We start from the raw sequence: 25,018 nt of genomic DNA on the forward strand, positions 1-25,018 counted from the left end.
ACTGCCTTGCTCCTCAGGACTTGTTCAGTCCACCTTCTTATAGAACCCAGGACCACCAGCTCGGGGTGGCAGCACCTACAGTGGACTGGCCCCTCCCCATCAATCACTAATTAAGAAAATGCCTTACAGGCTTGCTCACAATGTGGTTTAATAAGCATATCTTCTCAGCTCAAGTTCCTTCCTCTCAAATGATGCTAGCTTGTATCAAGTTGACATAAAACTAGTCAGCCCATACACCCATGGGCCCCAGCTGCTCCTCTGCCAGGTTTCAGCCTCTCTCTCCTTCTCATTCCTGAACCTTCCCACTCCTAAATCTCTTTCCTTTTTTTCCCTCTCCTTTCTCTCACATCTTTGGCTGTCACAGGCCAGAGAATGCAATGGAGACTCTGGAGAAATCACATCTGCAGCCCCTCAAAGACTCGGACTGGGTACTGCAGAGACACACAGAGGCATGCACAGGACCATGCAACACTATTCTTCTCATTTAAATGTGAACACATTCACACATAAAGCTGAGAACATACAGAAAGGTCTCCACAATTGAAGATTATACATGAAAACAAACCCCGGGCATTCAAGAGACTAGCAAGCACATCTAGACTCAAACACAGCTGCACATTCATATTAGAAGTGACCTTCTATATATAAAGCATACAGTACACATACATAGCTCCATGCCTGAGTAAATACTCAGCACCAGAAACCCAGATGCATTACTCCCTATGCCCTTTGTCCTGTGTATCTGTTTCATGGTGTCCTAGGGTTAGGGTGTGGGTAAGGAGATAGGGAGTGAATAGGTCACCGACAGCCCAATCAGGAGCTCACATTCCTGGACAGTGATGAAACAGGAGGCAGGAACAGCTGAAGTTGCTCAACTGGGTGGAGATGCAGGTCCAGCATAAAAGTCCCGCTGGAATGTGCAGTGAAGTGGACGGTGCTCAGACCAGGACCATGGAGCCCAGTGTCCTGCTCCTCCTTGCTCTTCTCGCAGGCTTCTTGCTACTCCTGGTCAGGGGCCATCCAAAGGCCCATGGTCACCTTCCACCAGGACCCCGACCCCTGCCCCTCTTGGGAAACCTGCTACAGATGGACAGAGGAGGCCTCCTCAACTCCTTTAATCAGGTAAGACACGCACAGGGCCTGTGCCTTATGGGATTAGCCCCATGTTTGCTCCTGGGGATCACTCAGTGGGTGAAGCAAAAGACTCCTTCCAGGTCATAGGTTCACGTTGGAAGGTTGCTGAGTAAAGGTGAGGTGCTGATTGGTGACAAATGGTGCTCAGATCAACAGGTGTGTCCTCACTGTTTTGGAATACTGTGGGACACTATGCTTGGAGTGTGAAAAGTGTCTGGGTATCTAGGTATGGACCAAGGGATACAATTTTTTTATTTTATTTTTTTATTGAGAAAAGGAAAAAAAAAACAAGTTTCTGCCTCCTCCCAGCCTCCCATTTCCCTCCCCCTCCTCCCACCTTTCTCCCCCTTCTCCTACCCCTCTCCCCCTCCACCCACTCCTCTCCCCCTCCCTCTCCAGTCCAAAGAGCAGTCAGGGTTCCCTGCCCTGTGGTAAGTCCTAGGTCCTCCCCCCTCCGTCCATATCTAGGAAGGTGAACATCCAAACTGGCTAGGCTCCCACAAAGCTAGCACATTGCGTAGGATCAAAACCCCTTGCCATTGTCCTTGGCTTCTCATCAACCCTCATTGTTCGCCATGTTCAGAGAGTCCGGTTTTATCCCATGCTTTTTCAGTCACAGTCCAACTGGCCTTGGTGAGCACCCACTTGGTCAGCTCCACTGTTTCAGTCGGTGGGTGCACCCCTCGTGGTCCCGACTTCTTTGCTCGTGTTTTCCCTCCTTCTGCTGCTCATTGGGACCTGCGGAGCTCAGTCCAGTGCTCCAGTGTGGGTCTCTGTCTCTATCTCCATCCATCGCCAGATGAAGGTTCTAAGGTGATATGCAAGATATTCACCAGTATGGCTATAAGATAGGGCCATTTCAGGCTCCCTCTCCTCAGCTGCCCAAGGAACTAACTGGGGACATCTCCTTGGGCTTCCGGGAGCCACTCTAGGTTCAAGTCTCTTGCCAACCCTAAGGTGGCTCCCTTAACTAAGAATTGTGCTTCCGTGCTCCCCTATCCAACCTTCCTTTATCCCAATCATCTTTTTTCCCCAAGTTCCCCCTATCTTCCCCTTCTCCCTTTTCTCTCCCCATCTCCGCTTACCCCCATCCCACCCCACCCCCAAGATCCCAATTTTCTCCCCGGCCGTTTTGTCTACCTCCCATAGCCAAGAGGATAACTATATGTTTTTCCTTTGGTTCACCTTCTTACTTAGCTTCTTTAGGTTCACCAATTGTAGACTCTGTGACCCTTATTTATGGCTAGAAACCAATTATGAGTGAGTACATCCCATGTTCTTCTTTTTGGGTGTGGGTTACCTCACTCAGTATAGTGTTTTCTATTTCCATCCATTTGCATGCAAAATTTGAGAAGTCATTGTTTTTTTACCGCTGAGTAGTACTCTAATGTGTATATATTCCACACTTTCTTCATCCATTCTTCCACTGAAGGGCATCTAGGTTGTTTCCAGGTTCTGGCTATTACAAATAATACTGCTATGAACATAGTTGAACAAATGCTCTTGTCATATGATAGGGCATCCCTAAGGTATATTCCCAGGAGTGGTATTGCTGGGTCCAGGGGTAGGTTGATCCCGAATTTCCTGAGAAACCGAAACACTGATTTCCACAGTGGTTGCACAAGATTGCATTCCCACCAGCAATGAATGAGGGTTCCTCTTCCTCCACAGCCTCTCTAGCAAAGGCTATCATTGGAGTTTTTTATTTTAGCCATTCTGACAGGTATAAGATGATATCTCAAAGTTGTTTTGATTTGCATTTCCCTGATTGCTAAGGAGGTTGAGCATGACCTTAAGTGTCTTTTGGCCATTTGAACTTCCTCTTTTGAGAATTCTCTGTTCAGTTCAGTGCCTCATTTTTTAATTGGGTTAATTAGCATTTTAAAGTCTAGTTCCCTGAGTTCTCTATGTATTTTGGAGATCAGACCTTTGTCTGTTGCGGGGTTGGTGAAGATCTTCTCCAGTCAGTAGGCTGTTTTTTTTTGTCTTAGTGACAGTGTCCTTTGCTTTACAGAAGCTTCTCAGTTTTAGTAGGTCCCATTTATTCAATGTTGCCCTTAATGTCTGTGCTGCTGGGTTACACATAGGAAGCGATCTCCTGTGCCCATCTGTTGTAGGGTACTTCCCACTTTCTCTTCTATCAGGTTCAATGTGTTCTGATTGATATTGAGGTCTTTAACCCATTTGGACTTGAGTTTTGTGCATGGTGATAGATATGGGTCTATTTTCATTCTTCTACAGGTTGACATCCAGTTTTGCCAGCACCATTTGTTGAAGATGCTTTCTTTCTTCCATTGTATACTTTTAGCTCCTTTATCAAAAATGAGGTGTTCATAGGTTTGTGGGTTAAAATTCGGGTCTTCTATACGATTCCATTGGTTGACTTCTCTGTTTTTATGCCAGTACCACACTGTTTTCATCACTGTAGCTCTGTAATAGAGTTTGAAGTCAGGGATGGTAATGCCTCCAGAAGATCCTTTATTGTATAGGATTGTTTTGGCTATCCTGGGTTTTTTGTTTTTCCATATAAAGTTGATTATTGTCCTCTCAAGATCTGTGAAGAATTTTGATGGGACCTTGATGGGGATTGCATTGAATCTATACATTGCCTTTGGTAGAATTGCCATTTTTACTATGTTGATCCTCCCAATCCAAGAGCAAGGGAGGTCCTTCCATTTTCTGGTATACTCCTCAATTTCTTTCTTCAATGCCTTAAAGTTCTTGTCAAATAGATCTTTCACTTCCTTGGTTAGAGTTACTCCAAGATATTTTATGCTGTTTGTGGCTATCGTGAAAGGTGAAGCTTCTCTGATTTCCCTCTCTGCTTCCATATCCTTTGTGTATAAGAGGGCGACTGATTTTTTGGAGTTGATCTTGTATCCTGCCACATTACTAAAGGTGTTTATCAGCTGTAAAAGTTCTTTGGTGGAGTTTTGGGGGTCGCTTATGTACACTATCATATCATCTGCAAATAACGAAAGTTTCACTTCTTCCTTTCCAATTCGAATCCCCTTGATCCCATTATGTTGTCTTATTGCTATTGCTAGAACTTCCAGCACTATATTGAAGAGGTATGGCGAAAGTGGACAGCCTTGTCGTGTTCCTGAGTTAAGTGGGATGGCTTTGAGTTTCTCTCCGTTTAATTTGATGTTAGCTGTCGGCTTGCTGTATATAGCTTTTATTATATTTAGGTATGACCCTTGTATCCCTAATCTCCCCAATACTTTTATCATAAATGGATATTGAATTTTGTCAAATGCTTTTTCAGCTTCTAATAAAATGATCATATGGTTTTTTCTCTCAGTTTATTTATATGCTGGATTACATTGATAGATTTTCGTATGTTGAACCAGCCCTGCATCTCTGGAATAAAGCCTACTTGATCATAATGGATAATTTTTGGGATGTGTTCTTGGATTCGGTTTGCCAGTAGTTTGTTGAGGATTTTTGCATTGATGTTCATGAGTGAGATTGGCCTGTAATTCTCTTTCCTGGTTGAGTCTTTGTGTGGTTTTGGTATCAGAGTAACTGTAGCTTCATAAAAGGAATTTGGTAATGACCCTTCTGTTTCTATATTGTGGAATACATTAAGGAGTATAGGTATTAGCTCTTCTTGGAAGTTCTGGTAGAATTCCGCATTGAAACCATCTGGTCCTGGGCTTTTTTTGGTAGGGAGGTTTTTGATAACAGCTTCTAATTCTTCACGACTAACAGGTCTGTTTAGATTGTTCACCTGGTCCTGGTTTAACTTTGGTATATGGTATTTATCTAAAAAAGTGTCCATTCCTTTTGCATTTTCCAGTTTGTGTTATACAGGCTTTTGTACTAAGATCTAATGATTCTCTGAATTTCCTCTGTGTCTGTGGTTATGTCCCCCTTTTCATTTCTGATCTTATTAATTTGCGTATTCTTTCTCCGCCGTTTGATTTGTTTGGATAGGGGTTTATCAATCTTGTTGATTTTCTCCAGGAACCAGCTTTTTTGTTTCATTGATTCTTTGGATTGTTTTTTGTGTTTCTCTTTTGTTGATTTTAGCCCTCAGTTTGATTATTTCCAGTCTTCTACTCCTCCTAGGTGAGTCTGCTTCTTTTTTTTTCAAGAGCTTTCAGGTGGGCTGTTAAGTCTCCAATATGTGCTTTCTGTGTTTTCTTTAAGTGGGCACTTAGTGCTATGAACTTTCCTCTTAGGACTGATTTCATAGTGTCCCATAAGTTTGAGTATGTTGTTTATTTTTATTGAATTCAAGGAAAACTTTAATTTCTTTCTCTATTTCTTCCTTAATCCAGGTATGGTTCAGAAGTTGACTGTTCAGTTTCCATGATTTTGTAGGCTTTCTGTGGGTAGCATTGTTGTTGAATTCTAACTTTTATCCATGGTGATCTGATAAGACACAGGTGGTTACTAATATTTTTTTTGTAACTGTGTAAGTTAGCTTTGCTACCGAGTATGTGGTCAGTTTTTGATAAGGTTCCATGAGCTGCAGAGAAGAAGGTATATTCTTTCCTATTTGGGTGGAATAATCTATAGATGTCTGTTAAGTCCATTTGCTTCATTAGCTCCCTTAATTCTCTAATTTCTCTGTTAGGTTTCTGTTTGATTGACCTGTCCATTGGTGAGAGAGGAGTGTTGAAGTCTCCTACTATTAGTGTGTGCGGTTTGATGGCTGCCTTGAGTCTTAGTAATGTTTCTTTTATGTACATTGGCGCTTTTATATTAGGGGTGTAAATATTCAGGATTGAGACTTCATCCTGATGAATTGTTCCTGTTATGAGTATAAAATGTTTCTCTCCAAAAAAAAAAATAATAAAAAAAAATGTTTCTCTCCATCTCTTCTGATTGATTTAAGTTTAAAGTCAACTTTGTTAGAAATTAGTATGGCCACACCTGCTTGTTTCTTATGTCCATTTGCTTGATTAGCCTTTTCCCAGCCCTTTACTCTGAGTAGGTGCCTGTCTTTGTGTGTGAGGTGTGTTTCTTGTAAACAGCAGAATGTTGGATCCTGTTTTCGTATCCAATCTCTTAGCCTGTGCCTTTTCATAGGTGAGTTGAGCCCATTGACATTAAGTGATATTAATGACCCGTGGTTGTTAACTCCAGTCACTTTTTTGCTTGTAGTGTTTGTGTGTTTTCCTCCTTTGAGTTGCGCTGGTGAAGGGTCTCTAGATGTCTGAGTTATTGTGGTCATTGTTGGACTCCTTGGTTAGTGATTTTCCTTCTATTATTTTTCTGTAAGGCTGGATTTGTGGCTATGTATTGTTTAAATTTGTTTTTATCCTGGAAAATTTTGTTTTCTCCATTTATAGTGAATGAAAGCTTGGCTGGATATAGTAGTCTGGGTTTGCATCCATGGTCTCTTAGTTTTTGCAGTACATCTATCCAGGACCTTCTGGCTTTCATGGTTTCCGTAGAGATGTCAGGTGTAAGTCTGATAGGTTTACCTTTATAAGTAACTTGGCCTTTTTCCTTTGTGGCTCTTTTTTTTTTGTTTATTCTGTATGCTTTGTGTTTTGATTATTATATGGCGAGGGGATGTTTTTTTTTTTTGATCCAGCCTATTCGGTGTTCTTTATGCTTCTTGAACCTTCATAGGTACATCTTTCTTCAGGTTGGGAAAGTTTTCTTCTATAATTTTATTAAGTATAATTTCTGGACCGTTGAGCTGCACTTCTTCTCCTTCTTCTACTTGAATTATTTTTAGGTTTGGTATTTTTATTGTGTCCCATATTTCCTGAATGTTTTGTGATGAGAGTTTGTTGGACTTGCTGTTTTCTTTGATCAGTGTGTTTATTTTCTCTATATTATCTTCAGAATCTGAGATTCTTTCTTCTATCTCTTGTATTCTGCTGGTTATGCTTGTTTCTGTAGTCTCTATTCGTTTACCTAGATTTTCCATGTCCTGCCGGCCCTCTGTTTGTGTTTTCTTCTTTGCCTCCATTTCAGTTTGCAAGTCATGAACTATTTCCATTATCTGCTTGATTTTTTTCCCTTGGTTTCCTAGGGTATCATTCACTGATTTACTCAATTCCTCAAACTTTCTGTTATACTTCTCATCCATTTCTATAAGGGTGTTTTTTTATATGCTGTTTAAGGGCCTCTATCACTTTCATAAAGTCAGTTTTTTCTACTTCTTCTTGATTAAGGTGTTCATGTCCTCCTGTTGTGACGTCGCTGGGTTCTGGTGGTTTCATGTTTGTTTTTCAGATTGTTGGGTGAATTCTTGCATTGGCGCCTGCCCATCTTTTCCTCCAAATGCTCCCCTATGGATCTTCTTTTACAGGATCAGGTCTTCTTGCCCCCTGATGTACCTTCCCAGTGATGTCACTCCCCAGTGATGTTTCTCCTGGTTACCAGATCGGATCTCTGTGCTGCTTGAGTAGCTCGGAAACAAAGGGCCCACCCTGCTTGCTGGAGGCAGGCTATGGAGACAGAGGAACTACCGCCCTCCCCTTTGCCCTCCCAATTCGGGTTCAGTCCCAGTGCCCGAGCAAGCTGAGCTGGGAGGTGCTATGCCGCCAAAGAGGGGAGGGTGGCAGGGAGGGAGACAGGGGGTGAGGGGTTCTGGATGCAAGCTGGATGGGATAGGAAGAGAGAGGAGGTATTGGGCAGTATAGCCCCTGCAGGATGACCAGGAAGTGTAGGAGGGACGAGGAACATCTGAGTCCCCTGTTCCCAGCTGCAGCCTCAATCACTCACCCCAATGATGTCTCTCCCGCTGCCCAGATCGAAACTCCGTGCTGCTTGGGTTGCTCTCAAACAAAGAGCCCACCCTGCTTGCTGCAGGCAGGCTATGGAGACAAAGGAACTACCGCCCTCTCCTTTGCCCTCCCAATTCGGGTTCGGTCCCAGCCCAGAGTATATTTCTAATTGTGTGCACACCCGCTCATAGAGGCAGAGGCCAGAGGAGGGTGCCTGGTATCCTCCATAAATCTGTCCATAATCTTCAGTCAGGGTCCCTTCCTGAAATTGAATCTGGAAGTCAGCAAGCTCCAGCAATCTTTCTATCTTCACCATCAACATTTTAATCATGAGTCATAGGCTTATAACCCGCTAGCTTATTATATTGGTGTTGAGATCTGAATCCTGGTCATCACAACTGTGCAGCAACTGCTATTATCCACTGAGCCCCACTTACAATGTTTACAAACGATCTGTATCATCTATCTGTTTATGTATGTATATATGTTTCTGCCTTTTATTCATCAATATATCTGTCTCTATCAGTCTATTACCTATCATCTGTCTATCTATCTATCTATCTATCTATCTATCTATCTATCTATCTATCTATCTATCTTCATCATCACCATCATCATGATGATCATAATCATGTTTTTGTGGTTGTGTGTGTCATTATACATATCTGATATCTGAAGAAACCAAAAAGGACATCAAATTCCATGAAGCTGGCATTACAGGCAGTTTTTAGCTCTCTGATATGGAAGATGGTACTAAACTCAAGGCCTCAGCAATAACAGCGGTGCTCTTGGCCCACAGAGCCACCTCTCCTGCTCCAACTGTTAAGTTTTGAGTTAAGATGTTGTTGAACTGGGCCACCTCTCAAGAAGCCCACCTCCATGAATTTTAAAGATGAACACTTTCTTACCACTGATGTTTAACATCAAGATTCATCCCTTTCTCAGCCCCTTGTAGTCACTGTCTCCCACTATCCCAACACACCATCAACTGCATCTGTGTTTGAACATCATTTAGATGCAGCAGATAAAAACAAAACTTGCTTTTGTGTAGCATTAAGTTGGCAAGTTTCACTTACACCATTGATCTGGTCTAAGAATTGTTAGTTCATTGTTGCAAAAAAACTAATGAATATATCAACATCAAACATATGCAGAGCTTTTTTCTTGGCATTGTCTCCAAACAACACTGGGCACTGATCGTTTTCATAGCCGTTCATTTCTATTAGCTGCAGTGCAATCTAGAGAGAGTAAAGGTTACAAGAGGACATGGGAGGGCTGTTTGCAAACCCTGCACCATGCTCCTCAAGGACTCCAATGGTTGCACTGCCAGGCATTTATGCAAATGTCCAAACTGAAGTCATGACTCACATACAGGACCACTACTAGGTGACTATCACTTTCCTTCCCAAACAAACCAGTGGGTGGGTCAGGGCTGTTCTCTCTGAATGTTGTCAGGAGGCCTTGGACAGACTGAAGCTGGACCACAGGAAGCACAGTTCACCTGGCCAGACTGAAGGGTATGGGCACGGAACTAATGCACATCTGCATCCACATCTGTATCTATTATTTTTGAGGTAGGGTCATGTGCAGGCGAGACTGCCTTCAAACTGGATGTGCAGACAAGGATGACTACTGATCCTCTGGTCTCTACTTCTCTTGTGCCAGAATTATAAACAAGTGCTGCCCTGTCTCCCTACTCTACAGTGCTGGTGCACTGATTAGAAAATCCAACCAATCAGTGCAGACCCTGGCTACCTTGTGAATTAACCTTCACCTCTTAGGTCCTCAGGAGAGAAAGGGTGGCCAGGGGAGGGGTACCTATTTACCAGTTTGTGTCTAGGTGTTTTCACAGTGTAGCAACAATGTCTGCACCGACTAACCACAACCTTCACGCCCTTATCCTGGCAGCTTAAAGAAAAATATGGAGACGTGTTCACAGTTCACCTGGGACCGAGGCCCGTGGTCATGTTATATGGGACAGAGGCCATAAGGGAGGCTCTGGTGGACCAAGCTGAGGCTTTCTCTGGCCGGGGGACAGTTGCTGTGCTTGAGCCAATTGTACAGGGATATGGTGAGATACGGGACAGGGTGAAGTGGCGGATGTGGTCTGGGAAGATGTGGATGAGAGGTGGAGCCCGAGCTGTGGGGAAGAACTCAGGGTCTTTGATTTTCTATTATAACCCAGCCATGCTTCTCCTACATTCTTAGGTGTGATCTTTGCTAATGGAGAACGCTGGAAGACCCTTAGGCGATTCTCTCTGGCCACCATGAAGGATTTTGGAATGGGCAAGCGGAGTGTGGAAGAGCGGATTCAGGAGGAGGCCCGATGTGTAGTGGAGGAGCTGCGGAAATCCCAGGGTGAGTCCCAGAGAATGAGCTGAAAGAAAGATGGTGACACAGGGACCTGAGTGCAGAGTCTAAGAAAGAGAAAAACAAGGGCTGAGAAACAGACAGACATACAGACAAACACACACACACACACACACAAACACACACACAGAGTATGGAGAGGACAAAATACTGATACAGGTGGAAAGAGAGAATTATAAGGACAGGAAAAAATGTGAGGTATTTTGTTTCCAAAATAACTAAGACGCACGTACTGCCCATGGTGGTCAATCCTCTTCAGAAGATCAACCAGTGAATTATTTTTCTTTGTCAATTGGATAGTTTTTGTGAACACTCATCCTCTCAGAACTCAGAATGTGAACTTATGGCAAGACAGCCGTAAGTTCAAGGCCAGCCCTGTCTACAGTGTGAGGTCCTGCCTTTGATGTGGCTGTGGCTGAGTTGTGGAGAGCTTACAGCACCATATACAGTGGGCATGGTCCTGCATGTGTGTAATCCCAGTACTCCAGAGGTGGAGACAGGAGAAAGAGAATTCCAAGTTACTCTTCTATTGCACAAAGTGTTCAAGAACATTTTGACTTAATCGTTATAATTGCCCCCTATCCCTGCCCCCCCTCCACGGTCTCATTAAAGGCAAACACAGACCTTTAATCGATGAAGGGAAGGGAGCAGGAGGACCTGCAGACATGAGCTAAGCAGGGAACTGTGTTTTCTTCCTTGTGAGTGTGTTGGTGAGCAGCAGTGAGCACAGAGGCTCATGGGAGTTTGATTTTGGTAAAAATTAGAGGTACTCTGAGGGTATTTTAAGTTTGTTATATCAAGGGCACATTGGTTACAAGACTGTTGCTTGCACCTCCATTTCTTTACACGGGGTATTTGTCATCTCTTATTGACCTTTCTCTGGAGATCTGAGAGGTCAGTAAGGAAGGGGGAGGGAAGAAAGGTGCAGAGGGTGAGAAGAATGATGAGAGAAAGAAGTTAGTGATGGAGGTACCCAAAGGAAGAGAAACAAGCGGAAATCAAGCTAAAATGGACTAAGAGTGAAGCTGCTGAATCCTAGGAAAGTGTCCTCATAGGATCAGAGACCACAGACAAGACAGCCCCAGGGTGAAGGGCAACAGTGACCCAATACTGCTGTACTGACAACTGTCCTCCAACTGCCAGGGACCACGACAGAACCTAGTATACAAAGCTGCAGGCAACAGCGGCTGATGGCTTCTGGAACACCATATAATTCAGAAGTCAGAGAAGAGAGGGATGGAGGACATCAGAGAAGAGAGGGATGGAGGACATCAGAGAAGGAATGGAGGACATCAGAGAAGGGAAGGAGGACGTCAGAGAAGGGATGGAGGACGTCAGGGAAGGGATGGAGGAAGACAGGCAGATAGGCATGGAGTATACAGGGCTTGTAATTGACACAGCCATCCCTGAACTCTTCTGTGCACCATTCCTGCCAGTGGCAGTTAGCTAACAGTTCAGAGTGAGGATGTCGTCCTGGGAGGAGGAGCAGGTGCAGACTGACTACACTCACTCTAAGTCTTGTTCCTAGAATCCTAATTGCAGCCATGTTCCAGCCATGATTAGCTGAGTTTCCTTGGTGAAGGGGCATCCCTTTCTGTATATAGAAATAGCATCCCATATTCTGTACAGTACTGAGGGAGTTAAATAAAGGTATGCACGCATCTGTGAGTGAAGAGCCCAGACTCTTATGCACACCATATATACAAATGTGTTGCCGTTCATTAAGCAGTGAGTGGTGGGGACGACTTTACAGAGATGGGGCTGAAGTCAAATACTCCGCTAATTCTGTATTCCCTTTCTCTTGTCCTGTATCCTCCTTCAGGAGCCCCCCTGGACCCGACGTACATCTTCCAGTCCATCACAAGCAACATCATCTGCTCCATTGTCTTTGGAGAGCGCTTTGACTACAAAGACCCCCATTTCGTGCGCCTGTTGGAGCTGATCTATCAGACCATCTCGCTCATCAGCTCATTCTCCAGCCAGGTCAGTGGAGGACCTGGAGGTCAGGAGGAGCATCCAAGGCAGAGGAAAGAAAAGGCTGCTTTGTGAGTGAAGAAGGGAGTGTCTTATGGCTGGAAGAAGGATAGAGACAACATGGAAAAGCAAGGAGACTATGACCTGGAGGGATGGAGGGAAGGAGGAACAGAGGGAGAGAGGGATGTTGAGCACAGTGGAGAGACCTGAATGCAGAAATACAGAGCCATCCACATGATGATGTGGAAAATACAGCTGTTACTTAGAGGACAGAGGATACAGTATTTCATGCACGAGCCCTTGAGTTCATCCCCAGGACATGGTGGTGTACAACACATGAAATTCCAGCACTTTGGTGTTAGAGACTGGGCTATCAGGAATTTGGGCTGATCCTAGGCTACATGTTGAATTTAAAGCCTGTGTGGCATTAATGTGTTCAAAATACAATACCCCACAATGAAAACAAATTAAGACAAAACAGCAAGGAAGATGGGAGAGAGAGCAGAGCAGAGGAAAAGGGAGATACAGAGATGTAAAATGAAGGTTAGAGACTGATTTAGAGATAAAGGTCGAAGACATGTGTATGTATGTTGTCCATGTATGGGAGGGGTGTGTCTTTGTGTGTGTGTGTTTCTTTATCATATCTGTGGACCTAGGAGCACTGCCCCCTTCCTGAGTCCTGATAACTCCCTGTGACCTGCTGGGCCCTTCTTTCTTGCAGGTGTTTGAGCTCTATTCGGGTTTCCTGAAGTTCTTTCCTGGTACCCACAGACAAATCTACAAAAACTTTCAGGAGGTCCTGGACTACATTGGTCACAGTGTGGAGAAGCACCAGGAAACCTTGGACCCAAACAATCCAAGAGACTTTATTGATACTTACCTTATACGCATGGAGAAGGTAAGTCCTGCGTGAATGAAAGGGGATGGCTGAGAGTAAAGGCTGAGGTTGTGAGCGGAGGAAAAGGGCGATAATGATGGGGAGGAGAAACAGGAAATGGAGTGGAGGAGATCTGGAAAATGATGGAAATAAAAGGAAGAGAAAATGTGGTAGGGAGAACGAAGGCTGGGGAATAAACAGAAAAAAAGCTGAAAAGTCCTCAGAGGAAAAAAGAGCCTGGGAGACAAAAAAATGATAAACTACCAGAGAGCACAGTAGAGAGAGAAGACAGAGCAGAGACTGAGAAATTCCATGTGGTCCAGATAGTGAGACAGAAGGACAGTTCCCAGGATGTGTGTGCGCATCTCTCTGCAAGGCTTCAGGCACCTTGACCCTCGCTTCTCTCTCCCATCTGGAATTAGGAGAAGACCAACCAACACACGGAATTCAATCACCGAAACCTCATGATCTCCGTGCTGGCTCTATTCTTTGCTGGCACCGAGACCAGCAGCACCACACTCCGCTTTGGCTTCCTGATCCTGCTAAAATACCCCCATGTAGCAGGTGAGCAACAGGTGGCCAGTTGGGGAATCGTCTAGCTACCCTTTTCTGCAGAGGTTTGTGTGGATGAGAGAGACATGAGCCTCTTACATCTGGAGCTCTGAAGGCTTTGGTCAACTTCTAACCTAAGGCAGTGCTGTGGGTGGTGTGCGAATGAACACTCAGCTGGTCCATTTCCATTGTTTTCTGCTATAACTTGAAGGTTGGATCATCTGTCCTTTCTTCCTTCCTTCCTTCCTTCCTTCCTTCCTTCCTTCCTTCCTTCCTTCCTTCCTTCCTCCCTTTGTTTCTTTCTTTCTTTCCTTCTTTTGTCTTTGCATTCATCTGATACTCATTCATCTTTCTGTCCATCCACCTGTTCATCTATTTGCCATTCATTTCGTGTTTCATCCATTATCTAACATCTATCTATTCATTTTCCCTCTACACACCTGTGCACCCACACATTAATCCTCTGCCCATCTTCTCTATACTCATAGATGATTAATCCTTGATTCCTTCATCTCTGTTTGACCCAATGAGATATACTTCATTCATTTATGTGAATGAATCAGTTTGTGAGTTTTATTTTTTATCATAACTAGTTGAGCAGGCTCTCTGTCATTTATTCATTGGTTCATTCACATACAAATCTTCTCATTCCTTAAGTCTGCCCATTGGCCTTTGAATTCACCCCTCACGGGTCAATCCATTCCTCCATGTATCCATTTAATAATTCATTTATTTATCTGTGATTTATTCAATAGACCTACCTATTTATTCCTATATTTGCTCATGTATTCATTCATTTATTCCGTTGCTAAGCCTAACATCACTTCATTATTGGATACTTATGTTCATTGATTTATTTGTGTGTGCACCATTTGTGACTCATTAGTTGATTAATACAGTGAGTGAGAAGTGGAATATGGAGATCCAGTTTTGCTTTGCTCATTTCACTCAGTCAGCAATCTTTCCTAAAGTAACCGACTCATCCATTGCTTGGCTGGCTTACACACTCACATTCTACGAATATGAAATCGATGTGATGTTGTTGTGAGTTTGGCTGCTGCAGCACATGTGTGGAGGTGGGAGGACAACTTTGTGCAGTTGGATAGCTCCCGCACATTCACATGGGTCCTGATGTTAAAGTCAGCTTCTCAAGATGCAAGTCAAGTGCATTTTCTGGCTGTGCCCTTTCATTGGTTAATATATTCACCAATGTGTTCATATTCTGTATTTTGTTATCCATAGATTAATTTACTTCCCTTTTATTCCTGAGGATACAGCCTCGGATTGTTAGCCTGTATTTTTATTTTGCTAAACTAATGTTCTTTGCTGTTTTGTCTGCAAATATGTCTGTGTGAGGGGTTTGGATTCCCTGGACCCAGAGTCACAAACAGTGTGAGCTGCCATGAGGATGCTGGAAACTGAACCCGGGTCCTCTTTAAGAGCATCCAGTGCTCTTAACCTCAGAGACATATCTCCAGCCTCCTGGATTGTTAAATTATTAAATATAAACTCCATGCAGAGAACTCTCTTTCTCTTTCTGTCTCTCTCATCCATGACCACAAATTATAACATTATATTTCAAATGCAGAAAATTCCTACCATCTTCCTCTCCAGCCCTCAGTCAGACTGATAGATGAAAATAGCCCTTTGCTGTGGGTTTTCCTTTTCTCTGTATTAGGAGCAAGGTTGGAGCTGTGAGGAGAATCTCCAACATAGTTCTAAGCATGGCTGGAGAGACAGATGCCTGGGAGAAACGCAGGTGTGCATGTCCCAGAGTGCACTGTGTCTCTTTCAACAGAATCTCCTGGATCTGCACTGTTCCTAAGCTGTTGGCTCACAGAAAACAGGGTCACTGTGCATTGCCTTTGTGAAGGGGGCAAGCATTGTCTGCTGTCTTCCTTTTCTGTACAGAGAAAGTCCAAAAGGAGATCGATCAGGTGATTGGCTCACACCGTCCACCATCCCTTGATGACCGCACCAAAATGCCTTACACTGAGGCTGTCCTTCGCGAGATCCAGAGATTTGCAGATATTACCCCGATTGGTTTGCCGCACAAAGTCACCAAAGACACTTTGCTCCGAGGGTACCTGCTCCCCAAGGTGAGACCAGCTGCAATTCCACATCTCTATGCCATAAACATCCTCCACTCTCCCAATCACCACTATTGGCCTGTTTGTTGTTTCCCAGCATTCTGTGGATCACTAAGGACTGACTGTCAGCAGATGGGAGCCAGGGTATGTTAATATCTTTGCCTCTCACAATGTCTCCTAGAACACTGAAGTGTACCCCATCCTGAGTTCAGCTCTCCATGACCCACGGTACTTTGAACAACCAGATGCCTTCAATCCTGACCACTTCCTGGATGCCAATGGGGATCTGAAGAAAAATGAAGCTTTTATGCCCTTCTCTACAGGTGAGACGGACCTGTGCTTCATTTCCCAAACACTAGAGGGCAGGCTTACCCTCCAGGATACAGTCAGGACTAGGTCCAGTCTGTTCCAGCTGGGAACCCATTCCACCTGGCTACTGTCCCAGGAAGGGGGGTCTCTTGAACTAAAGGTGCATCCTACTCAGGAGGATTTTGGAGAGGTATTGAAATGCCTCAAAACCGTTAATTATTTTTTTTTATGAGTGGAGAATCTTTTTAAACTAGTGAAACCAGTTTTCTCTAATCCTGATTAAATGGCTGACAGAGGAGAACAATGGATGTTCACAGAGAACAAATGGGCTAAGTGCACAACCAGGTTCCTCCCGCCGCTCCCAGCAGTAAACAACAGATTAATTAATTAATAGAGACGATGGGGAAATAAATATTTCCAGGTCAGGATGTTTGGCATTTTTTTTTGCTTTATCTTTTTTGTTAATTTATTTTTTATTTTATTTTATTTTACTTTTTTTATTGAAAAAATTTCTGACTCCTTCCTGCCTCCCATTTTACTCCCCCTCCCCCCACTCCTCTCTGCCTTCCACCATTCCTTTCCCCCTCCCTCTCCAGTCCAAAGAACAGTCAGGGTTCCCTGCCCTGTGGGAAGTCCAAGGTCCTCCCCCCTCCATCCAGGTCTAGGAAGGTGAGCATCCAAACAGGCTAGGTTCTGATCTATTGGGAGCTCACCAAGGCCAGCTGGACTGGGACTGAAAAAGCATGGGATAAAACCAGACTCTCTGAACATGACGGACAACGAGGGCTGATGAGAAGCCAAAGACAATGGCACTGGGTTTTGATCCTACTGCATGAACTGGCTTTGTGGGAACCTAGCCTGTTTGGATGCTCACCTTCTTAATTTTTTTTTGAGCTCTACATTTTTTCCTGCTCCCCTTCTTGCCTCTCCCTCCCCCTTAAACCCTCTCCTTAGGTCCCCATGCTCCCAATTTACTCAGAAGATCTTGTCATTTTCTACTTCCAATGTAGATTAGATCAATGTATGTCTCTCTTAGGGTCCTCATTGCTGTCTAGATGATCTGAGATTGTGATTTGTTGGCTGGTTTTCTTTGCTTTAGGTTTAAAAACCACTTATGAGTGAGTACATGTGATAATTGTCTTTCTGGGTATGTGTTACCCCACGCAAAATGATGTTTTCTAGCTCTATCCATTTGCCTGCAAAATTCAAGATGTCATTATTTTTTCTGCTTTGTAGTACTCCATTGTGTAAATGTAGCACATTTTCCTTATCCATTCTTCAGTTGAGGGGCATTTAGGTTGTTTCCAGATTCTGGTGATGACAAATAATGCTGCTTTGAACATAGTTGAGCACATGTCCTTGTGGCACAGTTGAGCATCCTTTGGATATATACCCAAAAGTGGTATTACTGGATCTTGAGGAAGAATGTTTCCTAATTTTCTGACATCCAAAGGGGCTATACTAGCTTGCTCTCCCACCAGCAAGGCAGGAGTATTCCCTTTACCCTACACTCTCTCTAGCATATGTTGTCATCAGTGTTTTTGATATTGGCCATTCTCACAGCTGTAAGATGGAATCTCAGAGTTGTTGGATTTGTATTACTCTGATGGCTAAGGATGTTGAACATTTACTTAAGTGTCTTTCAGCCATTTTAGATTCCTCTGTTGAGAGTTCTCTGTTTAGGTCTGTACTCCATTTTTTTTATTGGGTTATTTGTTCTTTTGATGACCATTTTCTTGATTTCTTTGTATATTTTGGAGATCAGACCTCTGTCTGATGTGCTGTTAGTGAAGATCTTTTTCCATTCTGTAGGATGTCATTTTGTCTTGTTGACCATGTCCTTTGCTTTTCCGAAGCTTTTAGGTTCCAGAAGGTCCCATTTATTAATTGTTTCTCTCAGTGTCTGTGCTGCTGGAGTTATATTTAGGAAGTGGTCTCCTGTGCCAATGCATTCTAGTGTACTTCCCAAGGTTCAGTGTGGTTGGCTTTATGTTGAGTTCTTTGATCCATTTGGACTTGAGTTGTGCATGGTGATAGGTATGGGCCTATTTTCATTTTTATACTGTTGATAATAAGTTATGCAGCACCACTTGTTAAATATACTTTCTTTTTTCCATTTGATATTTTTCTGCTTGTTTGTCAAAAATCAGGTGTTCAAAGATGTGTGCATTAATATCCCGGTCTTCTATTCAGTCCTCCTGTCTGTTTTTATGCCAATATCAGGCTGTTTTCAGTACTGTAGCTCTGTAGCAGAGTTTAAAGTCAGGGATTGTGATGCCTCCAGAATTTCTTTTATTGTCCAGATTGTTTTGGCTATCCTGCATTTTTTGCTTTTCCATATGACGTTAAATACTGTTCTTTAGATGTCTGTGAAGAATTTTGTTGGGATTTTGATGGACATTGCATTGAGTCTGTAGATTGCTTTCTGTGAGATTGCCATTTTACTATGTTAATTCTGCCTATCCAAGAGAATGGGAGATCTTTCCACCTCTCGTGTCTTTTTCAATTTCTTTCTTCAAAGATTTAAAGTTCTGATTATGCAAGTCTTCTACTTGTTTGGTTAGAGTTACTCAAAGATATTTTATGATAATTGTGGCTATCGTGAAGGGTGATGTTTCTGCGATATCCAGATGTCCATGTCCTTTAAGTTTTCCAATCTTGTGGAGTACATACAGGTTTTTGAAATATGATGATGATTCTATGGACTTCCTCCATGCCTGTTGTATTTTCCTCCTTTTCATTTCTGATTTTATTAATTTGGATATTCTCTCTCTGCCTTTTCTTTAGTTTGGATAAAGATTTGTCTAGTTTGTTGATTTTCTTGAAGAGCCAACTCTTTGTCTCATTGATTCTTTATTATTTTCTTTGTTTCTATTTTGTTGGTTTCAGCTCTCAATTTGATTATTTTTTGCTGTCTAGTTCTCTTGGGTGAGATTGGTCTGGATTCATTCCTGCGTAGGTTCCTGACTTGGGTTTGTACTACAAAGGTCCCTGGCTCTGATCTACTCCTATGGAGTTCCCAGGTTTGGATGCTCCCAGACCTGCAGAGCACTGGCTCAGGATTACTCCCTCAGAGTTTCCAGAATCATACTCAGGCCTGCAAAGATTTATGGTTCCTGCCTATTTCATTTGACATCCCAGACCAATGTCCAGACCCACAGAGGTCCTGGCTCAGACCTACTCCCTCTGACGTACCAGACTCATGCCTGGACCTGCAGAGATGTCTGGTTCCTGACTATTCCCTTGGAGGTCCCAGATTCATGCCCAGACCCACAGGGGTCCTGGTCAGGCCTAGTTCGTGGAAGTTCCTAGACTCATGTCCAGACCCACAGGGGTCCTAGCTTAGGTCTACTCCCTTGAAGGTTCCAGATTCACATCCCAACATGCAGCAGTCTCTGTCTCTGTATCTGACTCACTTGCTCCGCAGTTGCTCCCCTGTACCTGCTCCCATGGAGCTCACTGCATCAGGCCTGCTCTGGCTCAGGTCACTGGCCCAGGCCTGCTTCCGCAAATGACCCTGGTCTGGAATCTGCTCCTGCTCTCATGGAGTTCACTGTCTGAGCTCAGGATGCCTTTAAAGTCAATGCAGCAATGCCTAGATAAATTCCTCAAGTGCAGAAGACAGTTCTTCCACTTTAGAAAGTACAATGATCAAAGTAATCCATACTTTGTTTTCCAGTTGCATCAAATCTACCAATTCTTTCTTTTCCTACTAAACATGTTTATTAATTTTTCCTTGTTATTAAAAATAGATTCTTTTGTCATACAATATATGCTGATGACAGTTTTCCCTCCCTTTCCTTCTCCCAGTTCCCCTCCACCCTCCCCACCCACAGGATACATCCCTTTCTGTCTCTCAGAAAAGAACAGGCTTCTAAACTATTGCAACCAAACATGATGGAATTAAATATAAGATAAAACAAAAACCATCACTTCAATGTTATACAGCGCAAACCAAGAGAAGGAATAGAGCCCAAGAGAAGGCACAAGAACCAGAGACCCACTCATCCGCACACTCAGGAATCCATGGAAACACTAAATTGAAAGCTTTAAGATGTGCACAGAGGACCTGGTGCAGATCCTAGGAGGCCCTGTCTGAGTTCATATGAGCTCTGCTCAGTTGGTTCAGAGCCTCGTTCTCTTGGTGTCCTGCATCCCCTCCGTCTCTTACCCTCTTTCTGCCTCCTCTTCCTCTGGGTGCTCTGAGCTCTGAGGGGTGGGTTTTGACAAAGACATTCCATTTAGATCTCTGTGTTCCAAGGTTTCTCTCTCCTTGAAACCTCTGGCTGTGTCTCTGTGTATTTGTTTCCATCTGTTGCAAGGGGAAGCTTCTCTGGTGATGGCTGAATAAGGAAGGCATTGATTTATGAGTGTAGCAGAATATCTTTAAGAGTTTTTTGTTATTTTTTTCCTTTTGAGCAATAGCATTTTTTATCCTATGTCTCTGGGCTATCTAGTCCCTGGTTCTTGGTCACCCAAGCAATGCTACATATTCAAACCATACATTGGATAATTACTCCCACAATACACTGCATTGTACCACTGTTGAGCACTAGTATTTCATGCAGGCAGGATAACATGGTTCACCAAAGGTTTTGTGGCCTAATTGGTGTATACATTTCTCATTTGGTAGCCTGTAAAATACTTCCTATACTGAAGATGCTAGAACATGGGGGTGAAGGTTCTATATAGGCACCAGCTAGATGTCTCCAGTCTAGTGTATTGTGTGGGAATTGTCTTCAGCGATGAAGCCTTGCTGTCAGTTTGTGGATTCAACCTTCTGTCTTGGTAACAGCCTTGGGTTGTTTGGGGTCTTCCATGGGACCCCTTTGGCCAGAAACTCAATTGAATGTAGCCCAGTCCTGGAACTAGAAGCTTCATTTAGTGAGAAGAGATGGCCAGTTGGGTCCATGTCTCCCTCATTATTTAGAGACCTCATTCGAATTGCCTTTCTTTAGTTTAGGAAGTTTCTACTGCACTAGGTTTCCATACCAACACTCAAAGCCCCTCAATTCTTGCTGTCTCTCCCCACACTCTATCCCTCAAGCCCATCTCTCCTCCCACCTGATCTTTCCATTCCTGTCTCTTCTGATGCCCCTAGACCACCCATGAACTATATTCTATTTTCCCCTCCCAGGGAGATTCATGTTCCCCTCCTATTAGTTTCGTCTATATGCAACCTTTCTGGGTCTATTGTTATCATTTATTTAATGACTAATATACACATATAAATGAATACATGCCATGTTTATCTTTTTGGGTCTGGGCTACCTCACTCAGGATTCTTTTATAATTCCATCCCTTTGCCTGAAAATTTCTCAATGTTTTTTTTTTAAACAGCTGAATAATCCTCCATTGTATAAATGTAACACATTTTATTCATCCTTCTTTTGAGGCACATGCAGGTTGTTTCCAATTCTGGCTCTATAAATAGAGCAGCCAGAGTAATCCCAGGATGTTTGTATTATATGAAGCTATTGTGAAAGATGTTGTTTCCCTGGGTTCTTTCTCAGTGCGTTTATCATTTGTATATCGCAGGGCTACTGGTTTTTGTGAGTTAATTTTGTGTCCAGCTATTTTTCTGAAAGTGTTTATAGGCTGTCAGAATTACCCAGTGGAAATATTTGGGTCACATACACACAGACACACAATCATATCATCTGATAATAAGTACACTTTGACTTCTTCCTTTTCAATTTGTATGCCCTTGGTCTCCTTCAGTTGTATTATTACTTTAGCTAAGACTTCAAGTATTCTATTGAATAGATGTGGAGATTTTAGACAACATTGTCTTGTTCTGAATTTTAGTGGAATTGTTTTGAGTTCCTTTCTCTTTAAGTTGATGTGGGCTGTAGGCATGCTGTAAACTGTCTTTGTTATGTGTAGGTGTGTCCCTTGTGTCTCTCTACTCTCCAGTACATTTATCACGAAGAGGCACTGGTTATTGTCAAAGTTGCATATTTCTGCATCTAATGAGATGAGTACATGGGTTTTCTTCCTTTCAGTTTGTTTGTATTTATTAATGTTTCATATATTGAACCATCCCGGATCTCTGGAATGAAACCTATTTGATCATGGTGGATGATCTTTATGATGTGTTTTTGGATTTGGTCTGTAAGAATTTTATAGAGTATTTTTGCCTTTATAGGGCAAATTGGTCTGTGATTCTCTTTCTTTGTGGTTTGGGTGTCAGGGCTATGGTTGTCTCATAAAATGAACTGGACAATATTACTTCTGTTTCTATTTTGTGGAATAATTTGAGGAGTATTGACATGAACTCCTCTTTGAAAGTCTGATAGAATTCTTTGTTGAAACTCTGTCCCTAGGCTTTCTCCCCCCCACCTCCCCGGGATTTGGGAGACTTTCAGTGACTGTTTTCATTTCTCTAGGGATTATAGGTCTGTTTAAATTCTTTATTTGATCATGATTTCACTTTGGTAAGTAGTACCTATCAAGAAAAGTATCCATTTCTTTTAGATTTTCTAATTTAGTAGAATACAAGTTTTTTAAGTATGTTCTTTAAATTCTCTGATTTCCTCAGTGTGCTCTTGTGGAGACACATTGTCCTGGCTGTTCCTGATTGTGTTTTTATGCTGACACCCAGGGATCTGGTTTTGGGATGATTATAGGTCTAAGTGCGGATTTCCGGGTTTGTCTTTGTTGGGCGGATGTTTGGTTTCTTGGTTTCTGGGGTTTAGGTGAACATGATGGCTGTGTGTTGTCACAGGAAGCTTTCTGTGGACCTGTTTCCCTGTCCTGCCCAGCTGGTGTGGTCCCAGGGAATGCCTGCTGGTGTTGGAGGCTGGAATAATAGGATAAGTTGGGGGGGGGGGAGGAAGATTGGAGGAGAAGATCTTTGTGATTCAATGGGGATGGGGCCAGAGAGGCAAGGGAGAATACAGCAGGCATTCCGCTGCAGAGCTGGAGCTGAGTGTGCATCCTGGGGAAGATCAGGGAAATCCAAAGAGATGTGGAGTTGGGTAGAGAAGGCTGCAGCAAAGTTTCTGTTGCAGAGGTGGGGTGAGGACTGGGGAATGGGTTTTGGGGAACAGAGGGAGAGACGAAGATCTGCTGAATAAGCAATGGGGACAGAGAGAGAGAGAGAGAGAGAGAGAGAGAGAGAGAGAGAGAGAGAGAGAGACAGAGAGACAGAAAGAAAGAGAAAGAGGTGGTGGTGATGAGAGACAGAGGGGACAGAGACAGGAGCAGACAGAGAGCTCTTGGTATTTATTCCATTATCTTCCTGCCGTGATCTCCCAAGTGCTGTGCTTACAGGCATGTGCCCTCATGTCTGGCTTATCTAGGACCCTTAATGCCATTCAGTTGTTGGTCTAAGAGTCTCTGTAAACAGCACCTTCACCTTCAGGGCAGCCAATGAGATGGGGACCAATCTCCTCACATGAGAAAGAAGCGAACATTACAGATGTTACATTATACGTGTTTACACATGCATATTTGTTCCTACTCTATTGTGTTCTTTAATTCTGAAAAAAAGGACTCTGATAATGAATAAAACCTAGAAATCTGTCAGAAAAATTATGAGACATCCACCACCAATTTGTAATTTTATAATTGATTTTTATTTGTACATTTTATAATTGATTTATTGTATATATGTTTGCATGCATATACATGTGTGCTAGTGAGTGTGTATGTGTTTATGACAGAGGACAGATTATGGGAGTTTGTTCTCTCCTTGGAACATGTGGGTTCAGGGGGTGAACGCATGTCCTCAGGATCGATGTCAGACTGCCTTCCATGCTAAGAAGTCTCACTGGCCCTTGCACCAATTCTTTAAGGTTTTGGGAGAAACTCTTACTGTTCTTTCTTGAATAGCAGGTTAATGATCAAACTCATTCTTATCCATTGCAATGGGAGAGTTGTTTGGGTTTATGGAAGGGACAGTCTAAAGGTTGTATACACACGTAGGGCTCACATGGCTCATTCTCTGTGCCCACAGGAAAGCGCATTTGCCTTGGCGAAGGCATTGCCCGCAACGAATTGTTCCTTTTCTTCACCACCATCCTCCAGAACTTCTCTGTGTCCAGTCCCGTGGCTCCTAAGGACATTGACCTCACGCCCAAGGAGAGTGGCTTGACCAAAGTGGCTCCAACATACCAGATCCAGTTCTTGCCCCGCTGACTGGGCTGAGGTGGCCAGGTGTCCCCACTCCTGTTGAGAATGGCCCCATCTTTCTGCCTCTGAGAGACCTGCTGCCAACCAGGCCGTAGGTCCCTGCTCACACCTTTCCACCTTACTGCAGCTTCTATAAAGCTCTGAGCTGTGTCCTTATGCCCTGAGAATGGCACTGGGGAAATCACTCAGTGTCTTTCTTGATGTGTGAACTGAGAGACTTCTAAAGGCTACATCTCATGCTGAGTCAGTTCTCTATTGTGCCGAGCAACCACAGTTTCCATGGAGAGACTTCTGGTCCTCCATGAAACATTCTAATGAATGCCAGAGGTCGTGTCAGAGGAGGAGCAGGTGGAAAGTGAAGTTCAAAGTGTCAGCTCGCCAGGAGGAAAACTCTCTGATGGGTTAATCCTGTTTTATGTAAGACTATGAGAACACAGACTCTGCAATATCTTTTGATTCTACTTTGTTCTTACATGTTTATTGCTACAATCTTTCTCTGGTATCTGGCTTGGTGTGAGTAGATGTGGGGAGACCCTACTGCCTGTGACATAGTGTGTTTCTCTCATGAAAACAACCTGATGTACTGGGTAGTTTTATCTGTGGATTGTCAAGACGAATATTCCTCCCTAACTGTGCTGTCTAATTGATATAATGTTAGCTTATACAGAATCTTGATAAATAAAAATGAACACAAGGAAATAATACACAGTCTGTGCCTATGAGCTTCCCCTAAGAGGCTGCTGAAGACCACAGCTCGAGTTAAGAAAAACAATGATCCAGCTGTCTCAAATTCCTTGAATCTTAATGCTCAGAAATGTGTCACAGGTTTTAGTGTGCACCATTAGTTGAAATAAAGCTTCAAAATAACTTTGGATTGGACC

General features: G+C 43.2%; 1 protein-coding gene and 1 long non-coding RNA gene across 2 annotated transcripts in view; one reads left to right on the forward strand and one right to left on the reverse strand.

Annotated features, from left to right (window-relative positions):
- LOC142859176 (uncharacterized) overlaps window positions 1–25,018 on the reverse strand; it is a 376,470-nt gene that overhangs the window by 89,462 nt on the left and 261,990 nt on the right. The gene's annotated exons all lie outside the window — the stretch shown is intronic.
- Window positions 946–25,005, forward strand: LOC142859136 (cytochrome P450 2B2-like). Its single transcript, XM_075989489.1, has 9 exons — window positions 946–1,122; window positions 9,738–9,900; window positions 10,038–10,187; window positions 12,022–12,182; window positions 12,895–13,071; window positions 13,473–13,614; window positions 15,514–15,701; window positions 15,874–16,015; window positions 23,962–25,005. Exons 1-9 carry the CDS (start codon window positions 952–954, stop codon window positions 24,141–24,143), a joined length of 1,476 nt encoding a protein of 491 aa, XP_075845604.1. The 5' UTR covers window positions 946–951; the 3' UTR covers window positions 24,144–25,005.

The sequence above is a fragment of the Microtus pennsylvanicus genome, chromosome 1 (genome assembly GCF_037038515.1).
Source record: "Microtus pennsylvanicus isolate mMicPen1 chromosome 1, mMicPen1.hap1, whole genome shotgun sequence".
NCBI lineage: Eukaryota > Metazoa > Chordata > Mammalia > Rodentia > Cricetidae > Microtus > Microtus pennsylvanicus.